This window comes from Zea mays, chromosome 1 (genome assembly GCF_902167145.1).
Source record: "Zea mays cultivar B73 chromosome 1, Zm-B73-REFERENCE-NAM-5.0, whole genome shotgun sequence".
In the NCBI taxonomy this organism is placed as follows: domain Eukaryota; kingdom Viridiplantae; phylum Streptophyta; class Magnoliopsida; order Poales; family Poaceae; genus Zea; species Zea mays.
This window is the reverse complement of record NC_050096.1, coordinates 164,501,411-164,521,101: the sequence shown is the minus strand read 5'-3', so window position 1 is coordinate 164,521,101 and position 19,691 is coordinate 164,501,411. Positions and strand designations below refer to the sequence as shown.

At 41.6% G+C, this 19,691-nt stretch overlaps 1 protein-coding gene across 1 annotated transcript; it reads right to left on the bottom strand.

Annotated features, from left to right (window-relative positions):
* Positions 1–5,697: 5,697 nt before the first annotated feature.
* On the bottom strand, positions 5,698–7,666 carry LOC100277833 (putative polyamine transporter). The gene is made up of 2 exons (NM_001151298.2): positions 6,618–7,666; positions 5,698–6,515 (listed from the first exon to the last, which is right to left on the bottom strand). Exons 1-2 carry the CDS (start codon positions 7,580–7,582, stop codon positions 5,987–5,989), a joined length of 1,494 nt encoding a protein of 497 aa, NP_001144770.2. The 5' UTR covers positions 7,583–7,666; the 3' UTR covers positions 5,698–5,986.
* Positions 7,667–19,691: the final 12,025 nt, after the last annotated feature.

The following is a 19,691-nucleotide window of genomic DNA, read 5'->3' as shown; positions in this document are numbered from 1 at the left end:
GCGGTTCGCTGCCTCGCTGGTTGTCACTTGTTGTGTCAGCTTGGCACGTCCGCACGTGCCGTATTAGGCCATCACTATAGCGCATTAGTCATTGTCAGTCAAGAATTTTAGGGCATTGTTTTTAAAAACTGCTATGCGTCATATAAAATAAATAAAATTAAATTAAACATCTATTGTACAGTTTTATTGTAGTTTATTTTTTATTTTTATAGAGCTGATAAGGATGTCAAAAAAATTATTTTCCCTTTTAAAACAATGGTGTATCCATGTGGTAACCTATTAACTACAGATGAATCTCGTATGTTTTCACTGACACTGCACTTGCTGTTCATGAAAACTATGTTAATTAAAGATTTGTTTGTTCCCTCTTAGATTAATAAGTTAAATTATGTTGAAAGAATAGAAGGGTAAAATATAACTTTATGACCACAAATATCATATTATGACCATAAATATCACTTTGTTAATTACGTCATCAATGCGTGTTTGCCGCTCCTAATCGGCTAATCCTTCGATGGATCTACCAATGCAAATTTCAGCAGTTGTGCACGCAACGAAGCTACAGTGCCTACGTGCACCGTCTTTTCTCCTCTTTCTGGCCGAACGAGAATGCTAGCGTACACTACCAGAAATATGTTCTTTGCCGAGTGTCTGAAGCACTCGGTAAAGCCTAAAAAACATTCGGTGAAGGTTTTACCGAGTGTGACACTCGACAAATAGAGCTCAGCGAACTGTACATCGGCAACTGCTTCTTTGTCAAGTACTTATTATCGGGCACTCGGCAATTCGGTACTTGGCAAAAAAAAGGCGCCGTCACAGCGGCCGGTGAATGAGACGACGCCTTTGCCGAGTGTACTAGATGACACTCGGCAAAGAGAATTCCTTTGCCGAGTACATTAGGTGACACTCCACAAAGGGTTTCCCTCTTCGCCGAGTGTCCACCAGCCTAGCACATTTGCTGCACGGCATGAGACTAGTGTAGCTCCTTTAGCAGCTTCGCCATATGCCCGTTCCACGAAATCATCGGTCTTTCTAATCCATTCAGGTGTGACATAATTTCTTCCTATACGACTCGTGTACATCTACTCACGGTCATTTATCATCTAACATATATAACCGAGTATAGTATAATATAAAATGTACACTACATTCCTACCTTCTAATATGTATGCCTAGGGTGGCGGTGGAGTCAGGCTAGCGGAGCAGTGGTGGGTCGGTGTAGTGGCGACGCAAAGTGGTGCAGGTAGACCCACAACGCTAGGAAGATCTATGTAAAAAATAAACAATTCTATGAACAAAAAAATTCGGCAGCATCTCCCCTACAAAGGGAGGTTTCCAAAACCTGCAAATAAAACTAGCAGCACGATGACTGACATTCACACATATTTCAACGACATCCATATCCACCATCACATTATGCCGAATTGACACACATAGTATAAACTCACTAAACACACATACTAAACTAATTAAGCTCACTAAAGTCACTAAATTCACTACAAACATATAGTATAAACTCACTAAACACACATACTAAACTAATTAAACTCACTAAAGTCACTAAATTCACTAAACACATATACTATAAACTAAATAAACACATACTAAACTAATTAAACTTATTATACTCACTAAATTCGTCGGAGAGGGACCGGGGTAGAAGACGGGACGGTGCCGGGCCGGCGATGGTGGCGGCGGCGGCGGGTGCGGACGACGGCGCGACGGCGGTGCGCGTGGGCGACCTACGGCACGACGACGGTGGTGGGGGCGAGGGGCGGCGACGAGCGAGATTGAGTGAGAGTGAGAGAGAGATAGTGAGTGAGGGCGCTGTAACAGCTATTAAAACGTTCTTTACCGAGTGCCCGCGATCGAGCACTCGACAAAGATTTTTTTTAATAATAAAAAATACTTTGCCGAGTGCTAGATCGCGGTCACTCGGCAAAGTGCGATGTGCCAAGTGCCCACTAACAAGCACTCGACACAGATTATTTTAATATTTTTTTAAAAAAAATTTACCGAGTGTCGGGCCGGGCGACACTCGACAAACCATACTTTGTCGAGTGCCTTACGTGGACACTCGGGAAAGTTTATTTCCATTTTTCTTTTTTCAACCAAAATTTTTGTGGCTTGTTCCTACACTGTGTAGACTTACATGTTCCATTTTGGCACAATTATAAAACTATTTTCTATAGCTATTAGATTTTGTTCGTTTCATTGAATTCCCTCTGATAATTCATATCTGAACTGCAAGTCACTCGAAAAATAGAAAACTGTTAATGCAAAAATGATATTCCTGTTACCTAGCACAAGTTACGACCGATTTTAGAAGCAGACCGGAATTTTCGAGCATCATGCTCACGAAACATGACCGTGAACTTGTCATCAAGTTGTTTAAAAATTGTATAAAACACAAACAAAGTCAGAAAATCATGAAACTTGTCCACATATCATGATACATATGTAGAGGTTGTGATAAAAAATTGAGAATGTTTTGAGAAAGTTATGACGCACTATGTATAGAAACCTAAGTGGCGTAACATGAAATCATAGAGTTTCAATATAGACCGAATAGGTTTCTACACTTAGTGCGTCACAACTTTTTCGAAACATTCTCAAATTTTTATCACAACCTCTACATATGATATTATGACATGTGGACAAGTTTAATGATTTTCTGACTTTGTTTGTGTTTTATACAATTTTTAAACAACTGGATGGCAAGTTCACGGTCATGTTTAGTGAGTATGGTGCTCGAAGATTCCGGTCTGTTCCTGAAATCAGTCATAACTTGTGCTAAATAACATGAATATTATTTTTGCATGCACGGTTTTCCATCTTTCGAGTGACTTGCAGTTGAAATCTGAATTTTCCGAAGAAATTCAATTAAACGAACTAAATCTAATTGTTATAGCAAACACTTTTATAATTGTGCAAAAATGGAACATGTAAGTCTACATAGTGTAGGAACATACCACAAAAAGTTTGGTTGGGAAAAGAAAAATAATAAAAATATACTTTGCCGAGTGTCCAATAATGGCACTCGGCAAAGCATTCTTTGTCGAGTGTCAGGCGCGGGACACTCGGCAAAGTAACTTATTTGCCGAGTGCTAAAGCCCAACGCCCGGTAAAGGTAACGACCGTCATCTATAGACGGCTGCTAACAGCCCTTTGCTTAGACCGACTTTCGCCGAGTGTCTTCCTGTGCCGAGAGTCCTGCTCTTGGTAAACGCAGTCGTTATCGAGAGTGGAACTTTATCGAGTGTGGCACTCGGCAAAGAGCCGAATTCCGGTAGTGGTAGTTGGTTGTACACGCAATCGACAAAGTCACTACAACATTGCTTTTTACTAGAACAGTTACCGAGTGTCACAAGGAAAAAGAACGATGACCTAAGAGCATCTCCAAGAGACTATTTATTTTTGGCTCTCTATTTGACTCTCTATTTACCTTTTCATAAAGATTATACTCTATATAGCATCTCCATTCCAACAGATTATCTATCTAGTTTGGCTAGTTAGGTGGCTAGCTAAATTTGGCTAGTGAGAGAGTCAATTTAGAGAGTCGAATAGCTTGGCGAGTCAGATAGCTAGTATGTTGGAGAGTTATTTTGTTGTTAAATAGCTAAAATTTGGCTTGGCGAATCATTTAGCTAGTCTCTTGTATATGCTCTAACACTGTTTGAGCTTTCATGAACTAGTACACCTCTTATTTTGTGAGGATTCAAACAGTACAAAAGTACTTTAAATAATTATCTTAAAATTAAATTTGGATTTAGTACATAACTTAGGTAGGTATCAAGTTAAACTTTATTTTTATAAAAAAATAGAATAGATTTTGTAACATACTCTTTTTTCTAAATTATATGACATTTTGGTTCTCTACGTAGGTATATTTTATATGTATTTAGATATAGACTAGATATCTAAAGATATGATAAAAGCAGCGTATCTAAAAAATCGAAACATCTTACTCCCTCCGTCCTAAATTGAATTTGTTTTATCGTTTTACTAGATTTATACAATAATTAATGTATATATTGTATAAATATGACTAGGTTTATAATCATCTATATAAATATACATATAAAAATCTAGAGCTAAAACGACTAGTATTTTAGAATGGAGGGAGTATAATTTAGACTAGATGAAGTATTTACTATTGGAGTCATAAATATTAACAGGAAACCTGACCCAATTCAAAATCTATATTTTTTTTATTTTTTGATACATGGTAGTACTCCTTTAATTTGAAATTATGAGTTGCTTTGATTTTATAGGTATATAAATTATATCTTAAAATAAACTATATTCAGATATACAATAAAAACTATGCCTTCAAAAAAAACTAGAAATAATTCAATGGAGGGAGTGGTAAATAAACCACTGCTTTATTCAATTTGCTAGTTGGCCTGTTAAAAAAAGTTAGATCTAGAAGCGAGTATGAGTAATTAAGGGCATGCTTAGATGATCATATTAAAGTTTAGTCCATTGTTGGATTATGCTAAATATTAGATTAAATATTTTTATTCTATTTTTTCTAATAAGTTGTAGTCAGCAATTAGTTTTTGTTAGACCACGATTGGTTCATGCCTAGGCCTCCTGTTTAGCATCAAAATATGAATTGAAGTGTAGTTTGGTGTATCCAAACATGCTCTAAATAGAAAAAAGCTTAGGGCCTGTTTGGAAATGCGGTTTTGAAATACTGTAATTTTAAGATACCACAGTTTACAATTATACATGACACAAATACTATGGTATTACTTTACCACAGTAAAACCACAGTATTGCTCAAAACCGAGATATGTTTGGTTCCATTGGAAAAACAAAGTATATGCAGAGAGAAGAGAAGAAAACTGAAGTCCGGAGTGGAGTTTCGAAAACTCCAAAAATACCACGGTTTTAGATAAACCATGGTATTTAAAACTATGTTTTGTCTGCACAAACCAAACACCTTTTGAGTTATAATACTATAGTATCATCAAATACCATAGTATTGTTTCAAAACTGCAAAAATACTACACTTCCAAACAGGGCCTTAGTGATGGATGTGGAGTGTGGAGTCATGACCCCTTCCTTCTCCCACCCCACCAACAACAACACACACCACCACCACTAATTAATCGTGAACCACACTTTATGTATGTAATGTGAACTTTGTTAATTACCCTTTGCAAACAAACAGACTAGTATGTGACATGCATCCACTTGCACCACAATTCGGCCTCGGTTCGTCGAGTGTGAAACCAGTCCGCTCCCTTCTTCGCATCAGCGATGCTGCTCCTTGTGATGAAAATTGCTGGTTCAGTCACGTGGTATGTTTTATAAAGGAGGTGACTGTGACATGGCCAATTGAAGGAACCGGATGGTTCAGTAATGGAAAAAGATTGGTTCAGTCACGTGCCTTTGCTTTTGTTTTTTAATTTCCGTACCAAACCATTCTCCAATCCATGGAATGGGGCAATGGGCAGTTGGGATAATCTCAGATTCAACTGCCCATCGCTCAAGCTTCAGAAGAACACCTCGGAAGTATTCAAGTTGAGATAATCTGGCACTGGCAGGAAACAGCCATACCAAGTCAAACGACACTCTGTTATCAGACGAACTATCCGCCTAATCAAACGATCACATTTCTGCGTAGTTACGACACAGATTTTCTATGCTGGTTACTTTACTGAATTATCAAGTTGACTCAATGCAAGTACAGTACAACCTATCTGACCCCCTTGCTGGAAAAATACAGCTTCTTCTCAAACCGGCACCACCTCGCCTGGCATCACACTACACTTAAAAGGTCAAAACAAAAACAGCTTCTACAATTTGAGATCTGTTCTCACTTCTCCGATTCATGGTTCAGACTTATCTAGTAGTCGGTTTGCAGTTCTGAATCTTCTTGTGAGCGCGATCGATCACCTGACCTCCTCCTCTGAATTTCACACAATGATTCGCCATGTATTCGCTGGAATTACTGTACACAGAACGGCAAACGGGTTCATGCACGAATCTCCAGTCTTGAGTACTCGACCTTGCTGCCTTCTTCGTCGGCCGGCTCGCCCGCGAGCAGCCCGGCGCGGACATCCTCGAGGTCGGCGGCGTCGGCGTCATCAGGCGCCGTGGCTGGTCCGTGGGAGCTGTCAGCGGGCGGCACGGGCGCCAAGAACTCGGCCCACGGGCGCCTCTTGGCCTGCTCCACGACGTAGTACAGCGCGACGCCGGCGACGACCACGGCGGCGTTGATGAGGACGGTCCTGGCCGACGCTAGGCACATGACGGTGGCGATGAGCACGGCGGGCGGGGCGCACATGGCGGCGGCCCCCGCGGTGCCGACGGGGACCCGGTACGGCCGCGCCAGGTCCGGGTTCTTCACGCGCAGCTTCACGAAGGCAGCGAACACGGCCAGCATGCCCAGCCCGTAGAGGAAGTTGAGGAACTCGATGATCTCCTGGAAGCTCATGAAGGACAGGATCACAACCCCGGTCGCCGAGCACAGGATGCTGAACGTCGGCGTCCCGTACTTGGACCTGCGTTCATCAGCACCAGTTCACAAAAAAGATTCAGTTTTTCGTTCGATTGAAAGCTGCCTCTGCACACTGATTCTTTCAGGTCGGAGCCGCAGACTTCACCTGCGAGCGAAGATGGCAGGGATCATGCCCATCTCGGCCATGCCGAGAAGCTGGAAGGAGTCGCTGCTCATCTCGGCCTCGAAGAGCCCCATGTTGGACATGGCGGCGGCGGCCTGGATCCACACGCGCAGCCACGGCCCGCCGATCCGCTGCCCGACCTCGGAGAAGAAGCCGTCGGTCCACTCGGCCGCCGTCTCCGACGGCAGCGCACCGGTACCAGCCAGCAGCGGAATGAGGTACGCGCCGACGACGAGCCCGACGGCGCCGAACACCGCCTTGGGGAACGTCTTCCTGGGGTCCTCGACCTCGCCGGCGAGCGTGCTGGCCTTGTCCCAGAAGTTGAGGTTCCAGAACATGGAGTTGAAGTAGCCCCTGAGGTCGACGGCGCGGGCGTCGATGGCGAGCCAGCGGGACGGGCGGATCTTGGGGGCCGCGAGCACGGTGAGCGCGAGGAACGGGGAGAGCGAGAACGCGGTGAGCGCCAGCGCCGAGAGGCCGACGATGTGGAGCCCCCGGTAGTTGAGGTAGGTGAGCGCGGCCGTGAGCGCGAGGACCGCCAGCGAGCGGGCCGGCGGCGGCAGCGCCAGCCCGCCGCCGGAGCGGAGGTAGTCGAGGAACAGCACCGGGTAGAGCGCGTTGTCGAGCGTCCCCGACGCCCACTTGGAGAACCCGACGAGGAACGCCACGGCGGGGCCGAAGGCGGCGGACACCCAGGCCACGTACCCGGCGTTGGTGGGGAAAGCCGATGCGAGCTCGGCCGTGACCAGCGCCTCCGGGAGCGACCAGAGGACTGGGAGGACGATGAAGCCGAGGATCGGGAGCAGCGCGCCGCCGCCCGTGCGGACCGAGTCCTCGATGCCGAAGGGGCCTCCCGAGACGTCGTAGAAGATGAGCGCGATGAGCGGGAGGACCGTCAGCCGCCGCGGCCGAGGCGCCGGGGGATCGACGGCCGCCGCGCCGGTCATCGGGTCAACGGCCGCTCGGCCGGCGCCACGCGCGCGCGCGCGCACAGACAGGAATTGACAAGTCAGCGGTAGGTGGTGTTCTTGATTGCCTGGTGGGGACTGGGGGATACGGGACTGAACTGGGAGAGATATTATGGGAGTTTGTTTGGTAGATGACAGGTGGGGCCGGAGACATCTGATCCCGGCGACCGGGAGGATTCTGTGATGCAGCTGCAGCAGGCGGCACGGCACCGTTGAGGTCGGAGCCAGACAAGTTATAAGATGCAAGCTATATGATAATAGTCTTTTATTTATCTATAATTTCATTTTTTATTTAAATCTCACATTCTCTTCTTATATTTACTTAATGTATAGATTTACTGCCATGTATGCTTCTATACGTCATTTTTATTTTTATTTTCGTATCACTCATCCTCTTCTTATTGCGTATGCTTCTAACACCGATCTTTGCTAGGACTTTATCCTCACTTGTGTACGCTTAGAAAAAACTTCTTGAGCGGTCGCATATCCCAAATTTTCTCTTAGACACGCACAATTAACGTAGAGATTCTTTTTTATTAGCGTAAATAAAATAAAATAATTCTTGCTCGCTTGTATTTCACGTCTGAGACTCAAGAAAAGCTCGATGTGTGGGGGTGTTAGAATATAATATAAGTGGATTTTCTATATTCTCCTAATAGCTTAATCTTTTGGGTTAAACATGTCATTGCATGCAACTTAACATGGTACGAGAGCGAGTTCAAATCTTGGCTGAGACTTTATTTATGCATCTGTCCTTTTATTTTTATATTTGTGTCTTTCTCTTTGGCTGCAAGTAAAAGTGGATTGTCTACCTTCTAATAGCTTAAACTTTTTGTTTGAATTGGTTAGTGTGTCCACTCTAACACTTCGACAATTGGTATGAGTATTCTATCAATCCTATTAAGCATTAGGTCATTACATACCATGCCATGTGGTCACCCAACCCCTAGCCCACACACGCCCGCGAAATAGCGAGGGTCAGCTCTAATACCATTCGTAAGACCCTAGCCACTCATGGGCTGACATTAGTTACTCTAGCGATACTTACTCCTAGCGGTCCTCTAGGATTATAGATTGTTCCTAGCCACTCATAGGCTAGTGGTAGTTACTCCTAGTCCTAGCAACCCTCTAGCTCCAAGACGATAGACTATTCTCACAAACAAACACAAGTCTTTCATACACACTTTGTCCCATTCATGTGCACCTGAGAAAAACTCCACCCGAGAAAACTACTCCGTCAATAACACATCCCAAAATTTCTCTACACTAAACACCCACTAGTAGAAAAAGGCTCAAAGCCTGCAGGGCGATATATTTTTACAGGCGGATTCGGTTATCAACCGCCTGTGCTATTTTTAGTGGTGGTTCTTTATAAAAACCGCCACTAGAAATCGTATTTCTACAGGCGGTTCCTTAAGAAAAACGTCTGTAGAAATCGTTTTCTAGTGACAGTTTTCTTAAGGAACCGACACTAGAAATCATTTTATCCTTAATTTTTTGACTTTTTCAAACGACCTTGTATGATAAAACCACTAAGATAAAAGTTGTGATCTCTAAAAGTTATGAAATTTTATAGTTGACAACTTTTTTATTTGAACTCATTTCGGTTCTCAAAAATTGCATCTAATAAATTTGTCAAATTTAAAATTCAAATTTTACAAACGACTTCGGATGAAAAAGTGTCAAAATGAAAGTTGTAGAACTTTAAAAGTTATTCAACTTTGTAGTTGACAAATTTTTTATTTGAATTCGTTTATGGTCTCAAACAAGCAATTTACACTCAGTTGGTTGTAATATATGGACAACAAAACAACAAACTAGATACCAAGCATGCCATAGGCGGTGGTAGCGGAGGGTATGCTCGACGGTGAGGTAGAGGTTCGATTCAAATAAACAATTAAGGGCCATGACAAATTATAAAAAGCTACCTAGATGAGGCACGGGGGCACTGGAGGCTGGTGCGAGGCCACGATGGCATGCGCTAGGTGACGAGGCAACAACGAGCACAGGGGCCACAAAGGTGGGGTGCTATGTGGGGAGGCAACATCGAGGGCAGGGTAACGGAGACCAGGCCACGACGCTACACGAGGCACATGAGAGGGCAGTGTGTGGGGCGGAGAGGGGGCGTGGGAGAGGGACATGACTAGGAGCGGGGGAAGGAATTGTTTGAAGCAAGTTTTTTGTTGCTCCGGTTTGTCCTCAAAAGTGGCCCTGTTTCCTAAGTGCTCTTCGTTGGGAGATGTTTTTACACTGTTTGAGAGGGCTCCTGCAGGAGCCGGAGTTATAGCTGGTTCGGAAGCCCTCCCAATGCAAACATGTTCTAAGAGCATCTCCAATAGATCCTTAAAACCTTAGTCCCAATACTTTTTTTGGGTAAAGGAAAAACACCTCCAATAGTTAGCTATCTAGTGTCCTAATGTTCCCGCACGCGAATACCATCCCTTCTCATGACACAAATGTTCGTCGTTGTCCGAGTTCCAAACTGAACCTCACTTTTCCGTTCTCGCGTGCTCCCCCCTTTGGTGCCTCTAGCGGTCACCTTCCACACTAGATTTCACGCTCGACTGGGGCGGAGCTGGCCGATGCGAGGCGAGGCAATGGCTGCACGGACGACGTGCTGGTCCAACTCGAGGAGTTGCTCGGCGAAGAGGCGGTAGGAGGCGAGGCGCTTGGATGATGTGACACCGTTGTCATTGCCGCCGCCTGCGCGCGGCATGAGCCCCAACTTCCTAGTCATCCCTTGCCCATGACTCATCAAGCAGCATAGCTCCCTGCCCAAGGAATGCATTGGCGGTGTTGGCGGCGAGGGCGTCGACGAGGCTTGCTGCCCTCTAGGCCCTCCTCAATGAGTGTGTGACCGGAGAAACAACTCTTTGGGGTCCTACGGTGACGTCGGGTGCTGCACGCTTGGCGACGAACTCAACGAAGAAGCCACTCTCGTTCTCAGCGAGGCGTCTGTGGATGAACGAACGTAGTCCTCACTAACAAATTAATTAGGTTTTTGATAATATATTGGAAGTTGTTGAAGTCCTAACACTTTTTTATGAATTAAGAGTTTTAGGAAATCCCAATTCCTATGTATTGGGAGATTTATTTTTAGTATTTGTCGAAGATACTCTAAGAGCATCTCCAATATATTCTAAAAATATATCTCACAATACATGAGTATTGGGAGCTTCCTAAAAATCTTAGTACCAAAAATTATTGGGAGAATTGTTGGAATAGTGGTTTTATTATTTTTCTTTTGAGGGTATAATTATTGGGAGTTGTCGAAGATGCTCTAAGAGCAACTCCAATAGTTCTCTAAAAGACTCCCTAAATCAATAATTTAGGTAACTAAACTAAAAACTCCTCTCCAACAGTTCTCTAAATGGACTTCATAAATTTAGCTACTCCTCATCTAATCTTATTTTCTCTCTACGTTTAGCAACCATTTACCAACTCCCTAAACAAAAAAACGACGATAATTTTTGTATTTCGCTGCCTTTTTCACTTTGTAGTAAAGATATATTAACAGAGCCCATGCGTCGGACAACGATAGTCAACTATAGATTAAATAATTGCCAATAGCCGCACGTGCACATGTCGGAAATAAATAAATAAACAATTGCAACCGTAAATCAAAAGGTCAACACAACTCACCAAGTTGAATATGTCATCGATGATGGTCCCACTCAAATGGGTGACATGTTAAATTTTAATGTATTTAGAAAGTAATATATAGAGAACTGTTGGAGAAGATGAGTTTTTTTGTTTCCTATATTATTTAAGGACTTGCTAAATCTAAGATTTATGTAGTATAATTATACATAACTACTAGATATATGCCCGTACGTTGCTATAGAGTCAACATATACAGAAGAATTAATTGTTATTTTATACTCTTGTTAGCATCTTTTAAATTTTAGAGGTTTACATACCTTAAAAAATATATGTATGTGCTCGTACTATGCCATAGAAATTAAAAAAGAAAATTAGCAAATTCATAGTTTCTTGTAAGATACAAATATTACAAAAAAAATCAGATAAGGCTAGTAATCTATTACATCATTCTAGAGTTCTAGAGGATACATGGAAGCACAACACAGGACAGGTGTTTTCTAAATCATACACATGTGCCAACAAAAATAACAAAACACGATACTTTGCAGCATCTCTTTTATTAAAAGGTGACCTAGTTTTATCGCCGTAGAGGCTTTCTCGGAGCTAAGACACCCTGGTGTTTTGACACATGCCACACAACTATTATATGATATGCAGATATGCACTGGTTGGACACCATCTTGACATGATAAAATAAGCACACTATAATTATGAAAAAAGAAAATATTGTATATAACATAATGCTTCATCTTAATACAACAGTAACCCATGGCTTATAGCCATCAGATTCCATTCGCTGATGCATAACCAAGAACAATTTAAACTTTGAACAAGAGAAAAGGTAGATGATCTTAAATTTTGCTAGAAAGGTCATAAGACAGTGACATGGCAGCCTGAATAAATTACTGAAAGGATCACGATGCCCAAGAGGGGGGGGGGTGAATTGGGCTTTTCTAAAAATCAACACTAATTAAAACCTAAGCAAGAGCTAAGCAAGAGCCCAACTTCACCCCCAACAACTAGCACTAAGATAATAATACTAGAAATACAACAATGCTAAGACAATACTTCAAATACTTGCTAAACAAATATACAATGTAAAGTGCTTGAATTAAGTGCGGAATGTAAAGCAAGGTTTAGAAGACTCCTCCATTTTTTCCCGAGATATCGAAGAGTTGGCACTCTCCACTAGTCCTCGTTGGAGCACCCGCGCAAGGGTATCGCTCCCCCTTGGTCCTCACAAGAACCAAGTGCTCACTACGAGATGATCCTTTGCCACTCCGGCGCGGTGGATCCCTCGAGACCGCTTACAAACTTGAGTCGGGTCACCAACAAGAGCTTCACGGTGATCACCGAGCTCCCAACGCCACCAAGCCGTCTAGGTGATGCCGATCACCAAGAGTAACAAGCCGTAGACTTTTGCTCGACCAAGAGAAGCCTAATGCAAGTGGTGTGTGCTCTAGGTGGCTCTCGCTAGCGCTAATGAGGAACAAATGCGGGATTAAGATTCTCTAATCTCCTCACTAGGCTTTTGGTGCTTGCAATGCTCTAGCAATGTGCTAGAATTAATGTGGGCAGCAAGACATTGAATATGGTGGATGGAGGGGGTATAAATAGCCCTCACCCACCAACTAGCCGTTACCAGCAATCTTCTGCGCATGGGCGCACCGGACAGTCCGGTGCGTCACCGGTGTGCCAACGGTCGACTCCAACGGCTAGTTATGACAGCTAGCCGTTGGGCTGATGGCACACCGGACAGTGAACAGTCACTGTCCGGTGCACTGTCCGGTGCGCCACTAAAATTCATTTCTGAAACAGGCGCTCTCGGGTTTCTGGGGGAACAAACTCTTCCCCAGGGCCACCTTGGCCCCACCTGGCAGAGGGTGCATGAAAGTCGCCTAGAGGGGGGGGGGGTGGATAGGCGAAACCTGAAAATTAAAACTTTATCCCCCAACTAGATCCCTTGATTAGTGGTTAGAACAAGATATATAATTATCGGAGTATAGAAACTAAGTCCTTGCTTGTAAAGAGTATTGCTTTCAAATAATGCGGAATTGATAAACCAATACTACTAATAAGTCTATGAGAATAAATCAAGAGGGCTTAGGCAAGAAGAGTAATAACACAATTTCTCTTGCAAAGTGTTGCTTCACTAAATGAGAATTTAACTTAAAGCAACACCAAATAGAAATGGCAAAGAGTAGTGCAAGGAAAAACTTAGAAAGGGAAAACAAACAAATCACAAGCAATAAACACAATGGACACGGGTGATTTGTTTTACCGAGGTTCGGCCCTCGAAGGCCTAGTCCCCGTTGAGGAGTCCACTTAAGGACGGGTCTTTTTCAACCCTTTCCCTCTCTCCACCGATCACCCAAGGATCGGCGAGCTCTTCTTCTTCTCAAGGATCACTCTCGATCCCACAAGGACCACCACACTCTTTGGTGTCTCTTGCTAGCTTTTACAAGCCTCCAAAACTTTGGAGGAAGTTTAATGGGAATCAAAACTCCACGCACAAATGAACACAAAGATGTAGCACACACTATCTCTCAATGAATCTCACAAGGCACTAGGGCTAAACTCAATTGAGTAGCTCTCAATTGTTTGCTCTCTCTTTTGTGGCACTTGTGTTGGTTGTAGTGGTCTAGATCTTGTGTATAGGATGTATCAATGAATATATGTGGTTGGGAGGGCTTGAGTATGTCACTAGATGACTTGGAATGTTGCTTGGACTCCCACACCCTGAAGTGGCCGGTTGGGGTGGTATTTATAGCCCTCAACCACCCATATAGCCGTTGGGGCGCATCTGCCAGAAATTGCACTGGCGGACGGTCCGCGGCTAGGGCCCGGACGGTCCGCGACCCTCTAACGGTCGATTCTGACATCTTCAACGGATACTTCTGACAGATCAACGGTTAGATCAACGGCTATCTGCCTCGGTGACACCACGCGGACGGTCCGCCCTTGGTCCCAGACGGTCCGCGCCAGCTATATAATTCCTTTTGCTCAACTTGTCACCTTCGGGTTGAACCAGGTCTTCACCTGCGGACTGTCCGTGAATTATAGCCGGACGGTCCGCGCGTTGTAGGTGGACGGTCCGCGGTTTAGTCGGACTGTCCCTGATTTGTAGTTCCTGGTCGAAGTCAACTCGGTGTCGCGGACTGTCCGCCGCAAGGGCCCGGACGGTCCGCGCATAGTCTGTTTTTCCAAAAAGCTTCTCCTGTCCGGAATAATCTACGGTATTCCGGACAGTCGATTTAGTATAGTTGTAGATGAACCTTTGGCACCTGTAGAGCATATACTCTAGAGCAAACTAGTTAGTCCAATTATTTGTGTTGGACAATTCAACCACCAAAATCATTTAGGAAAAGGTTTGAGCCTATTTCCCTTTCAATCTCCCCCTTTTTGGTGATTGATGCCAACACAAACCAAAGCAAATATATAAGTGCAGAATTGAACTAGTTTGCATAAGGTAAGTGCAAAGGTTACTTGGAATTAGACCAATTTACCTTTAATGTTTTAGACCATGCTTGCACCAATTGTTTTGTTTTTGCAAACTCTTTTGTAAATTCTTTTCAAAGTTCTTTTGCAAATAGTCAAAGGTAAATGAATAAGTTTTTGAGAAGCATTTTCAAGATTTGAAATTTTCTCCCCTTGTTTCAAAATGCTTTTCCTTTGACTGAACAAAACTCCCCCTCAATAAAATCCTCCTCTTAGTGTTCAAGAGGGTTTTAAGATATTGATTTTGAAAATACTACTTTCACCCCCTTTTGAACACAATAAGATACCAATTTGAAATTTACCAATTGAAAATTATTAGTTTTCTAAAACTAGGTGGTGGGCGGTGCGGTCCTTTATTAGTTTTCTAAAACTAGGTGGTGGGCGGTGCGGTCCTTTTGCTTTGGGCTAATACTTTCTCCCCCTTTGGCATGAATCGCCAAAAACGGATACTTTGAGTGAAATATAAGCCCTTAACCAACTACTTTCTCCCCTTTGGCAAATAAAACATGAGTGAAGATTATACCAAAGACGGAGAGACGGCGGGATATCGGCAAAGAGTGGATAATACCAATGGAGTTGAGTGGAAGCGATGTCTTTGCCGAATACTCCATTTCCCTTTCAATCTAAGACTTAATACATGAGATGCTCATGAAAACATATTAGTCTTAGCCTTGGTATACAATGAAGATAAGAAATATGCAAATGTACCAAAGGAAAGAAACATGATTAAAAAGGATATGTCAATTAAGCTTGAACAATTCTATACAATATAGATTGCTCCCCCTAAATATGTGCATAAAGAGGAAAACAAATTTTTGGTCTAAAATGCCAAGTGCACATAATTAGGTTAATGAGACCATGTCTATATCATAAAGAGTGTAAAGTGCATTGTGTCATAGTATAAGTGTGATGCTCATGACATTTTATGCACTTATGAAAGCATGTTATAAATATCTCAAGCATTTACCCTTAAGGATTTCAAGGAGACTTAAGGACTATCCACCTTTGGAACAAAAAGGCAGCTTATCCTTGTTACAAGGTTAAGCTTTAAGCTCCTTGACAATAAAATTACTTCACCTAGCTTAAACAAAGATGTAAAAATGAATGTTTGAGAAGTTAAACTATGTATGAAGCAGGGTTAATGCATGAACATGCTTTCTCTTCCTTTTATACAAGATATGCAAGGAATGTAGGAAGATTTAGGTACATGTATGAATAAGATTGAATAGTTTTACCCTTTTGTACCTTCACATAGAGATGCTCTCTTCATTGTGCTTTGTCCTTAGTCTTAGTCGCTTAAGACCTATACTCAAGACAATGTATGAGAATATTTTGCACAAGAGAGAGTTCTACAACTTGTGATTCTTTTCTAAGTTATGTTATTATATATCAAGAAGATCACAAATTGCATAAATATATCATGAATTCTCCTTTTAACTTAGTGCATATCAAGATAGATGTCGATTGAAATTATCAATTGAAATCAAATTGAAATTGCATGAAGCACTAAGAAGCATAAGTGATAATTGAAGTTATTCAATGATCAAACAACAGATGCGATCAAAAGAACAACATAGACATTAATTTTTTTTTAAACAAGCTCAAATATAGGAGAATCCAATAGACATGCTACTTTAATATTGAAAGCTACAATCCTTGATAAAGGAGACATTATTTTACCAAGATGGATTGAAATGTAGTAGCATGCCTTATGAGAAACTTGTTCTCATACAAGAGACTATATGAGTTTACTAAGGTAGCGTGCTAGTCTCAATATAACAAAGATATAGAAATAGGCTCCTCCTAAAGATATGCATCAAGAATGAAAGAATTGGGTGGATGCACTCATTTTTAAAGGCAAATAGGGAGAAGCACTATTTATCTTTGATCAAGGCTTATAAGATCTGCAATAAACAACTTAAGCCTTGTATTCTCACAATGAAAAAGATTTAGAATACTCACAACCACACCATTGATGCTTTTGACAAACTTATTGTCCAAGTAGGTGTTGTTTCACTTAATGTCTTTTTCTTTCATGTGAGTGTCCTCCCTTTGTAGTTGTTTCTTTTCTTTTTTCAAAACTTTTTGAATATACTCAAGAAAGATGTTAATAGCACAAGGGAGTAAATGATGAATGATGGTTTCTTTAGATAGAAGAAAAGAACAATTCATCATCCATAAGTCACATAGACATGAAGTAAATTTCTTAACATTAGTGCACATCAAAAGAAATATGCACTCTCTAAACATTTTGATCAATCACAGGAAATTTACTTCTTCATATTGAATTTATTAATCATCACTTGGAGGCAAGTCAATATGAGAACATATATAGCAAAGGCATGAAATAGATTCTAACGAACAAGTGCATTTTTAAGAATGAGATTGAATGCACATCTAGCCGACTTTGGTTTAATACAGAATCTATTCTTCACATAGGTAGAATATGATAAATTAGAGTAAGCAACCATTAATGGGAACAATATTTGATTGAGAAGATGAGTTCCCATACCTTTGCTTTTACCTTCCTTCCTATGGGTGAAGAGCAACCCTTTGAGGCTTGAGGCTTTAAACTTGCACTCACTCTCTTGTAGATTTCATAAGTGAGCTCAAGAGAAATGTTAATAGCAACACAAGCACTAGTTTCCCTTTGAGTAATCATTTTGATAAGGAATGGAAAATAGATTACTAAAGCATGGAAACTTTATAATATGAACTAGGTTATTCCATGATGCATGTTTAGTTTTTTTTTTGCTTACAAAACAAGCATAGATAATTCTTTTAAGACTATGGGAATAAATCTAATTCATAACATGGAGAGCGATAGATGAAGAAGAATCATATCCAATATAAGTAAGAAGCAAAACAACATAATCATTGGATTGACTTTTCCTTTTATGTTAAATTACGCTTCTCCACAAAGAAACATACTAATGAGACTACATGGGTTACTTAGATACAAGCATTAGGCTCACTATTCTAGTTATAGAGAGAATGTTCCTTTTGTAGATGTCGTAGGGATTTGAATTCCTTACATGACATCTTATTCTTTTAGGAACTTGGAACATCTTTCTATATCTAGAATTAAGGCAATAATAGGATAATAAGTGTAAAACATGCCATGAGTTACTTAATATTGTAAAACATGTAGATTGCCATAGTATAGGAATGATGAATATACAATCTACCATATGAGAGGAACTTCTTCAAAGAATGGTGATATAATTTAAAGATACTTGAAGTGCTTTATTTTTCTATGTGACTACATAAGACACATAAGAAATGATAATTTAAGATATTTGCACTTCAAAGCATAGAGGTTACCATCCTTTGACTTTCCTCCATGTTGTAGGCCTTGATTTTTCACACATGATACTTCTTTTATTTCCTACAACATCAACAACTTCCCTCGAGATGATATGAGTTTAAGGTATAACAATTTAAAATAACCTTGGGTCAATCTTGGATATCGGTAGCTTGAGTCAACAAAAATTGAATTGACTCTCTTAAGCACCCCAAGGCTTCATACCATCTCCTTCTCCTACAAAGCTTGTCAAGCACATTTTGGTACCCATCGCTTGATGGGTCCGTTAAGGTTAGTCGACAAAGATCTAGGAACCCAAAAGTCCTTTGTGTTAGCACTAGGTAAACTCATTACCTTTCTAGCACAAGTTGCAATTTTGGGTTGCCTAGTTACATGAAAATCAATTGACAAGTTAGGAGTGGAATTGTTGCCAATGGGACAATCCTTGCATTGATGTCCCTTCTTTCGGCATGTGTAGCACAGGCGTCTTCCAAGTTTTGAAGATTTCTTCTTTCCTTGTTTGTTGCTTGCTACATGGTTAGTAAAAACTTTCTTTTCTAACCCTATGCCTTTTTGTTTTAAATGTGGACAAGATCTAAGCAAGTGTCCCTTCTTGGAGCATTTAAAACAAAGTCTATCATCCTTGTTAATAATCAAGCCATTTTTAATGTAGGGACAAGACCTAATCAAGTGTCCCTCTTCAAAGCATTCACTACACCTCTTAATGTGAAGTGTGGCTTGATCATTACCTTGGATGTTACCTTTTGTGGAGGCGTGGTTGAGGCTTTTGGAGGAGGTGTTGAATTTCTTCTTTTGTTTCTTCCTCTTGGCAATCCTCAAATCCTTGACATTTTCTTCAAGGGATGTAGTGCATGCCACGGTTGTTCCCGTCTCAAGCTTCTCCACCATGTGATCACGGTTATCTTGAGAAGGTTGAGAAATGCACTTCCCTTTTAGTTGTGTCAAGCTCATTTTTAGCCTCTCATTTTCTTCCTTGAGCTTTTGATATGTATCATCATTTGTTTCTGTAAGTTCTAGCTCAAAAGAAGATTTGCTTGTTGACGGACAACAACCATTAGCACATGGTAATATAGTATCAATTTGAATACATGTGCATGAGTGAGGTTGTTGGGATTTTAAATTTTCTATCACAACCTCATGAGCAATGTTTAATATGATATGATCATCTCTAAGATTTTCATGAGAGCATACGAGCATATCATATTTTTCTTGAAAAGCTAGATTTTCAATTTTTAGCTTTTCTACTTGGTCCTTAAGCAAGGTATTCTCATTTACTAATTGAGCGATACAATGTAAAGCGTTATCTTACTCAATTGAAATAGTTTCATACCTTTGGACCAAATCAACATGAGAGCACTTCAGCTCCTCATGTTCTTTAGTCAACTCGTCAAAGCATTGCATCTTCATGGAGAGAATACTTTCTAGCCTTTGACGAGCTTCGCTTTGCTCTCTCGCTCTTTCTAGAAGTTTGAGCATGACCGCCTTATCTTCTTGGCTTAGGCGAGCGTAGAGTTGCACAAAGCTTCTTTCTTCCTCCTCATCCTTATTTGTGCTTCCGCTATCATTTTCATTAGCCACACAACATATATGGGAATCGAAATGGGAAGACAAACCTCTTGGAGAGCTGGATTCATCGTTTGGTCTCCTCCGTTCATTTTCTTC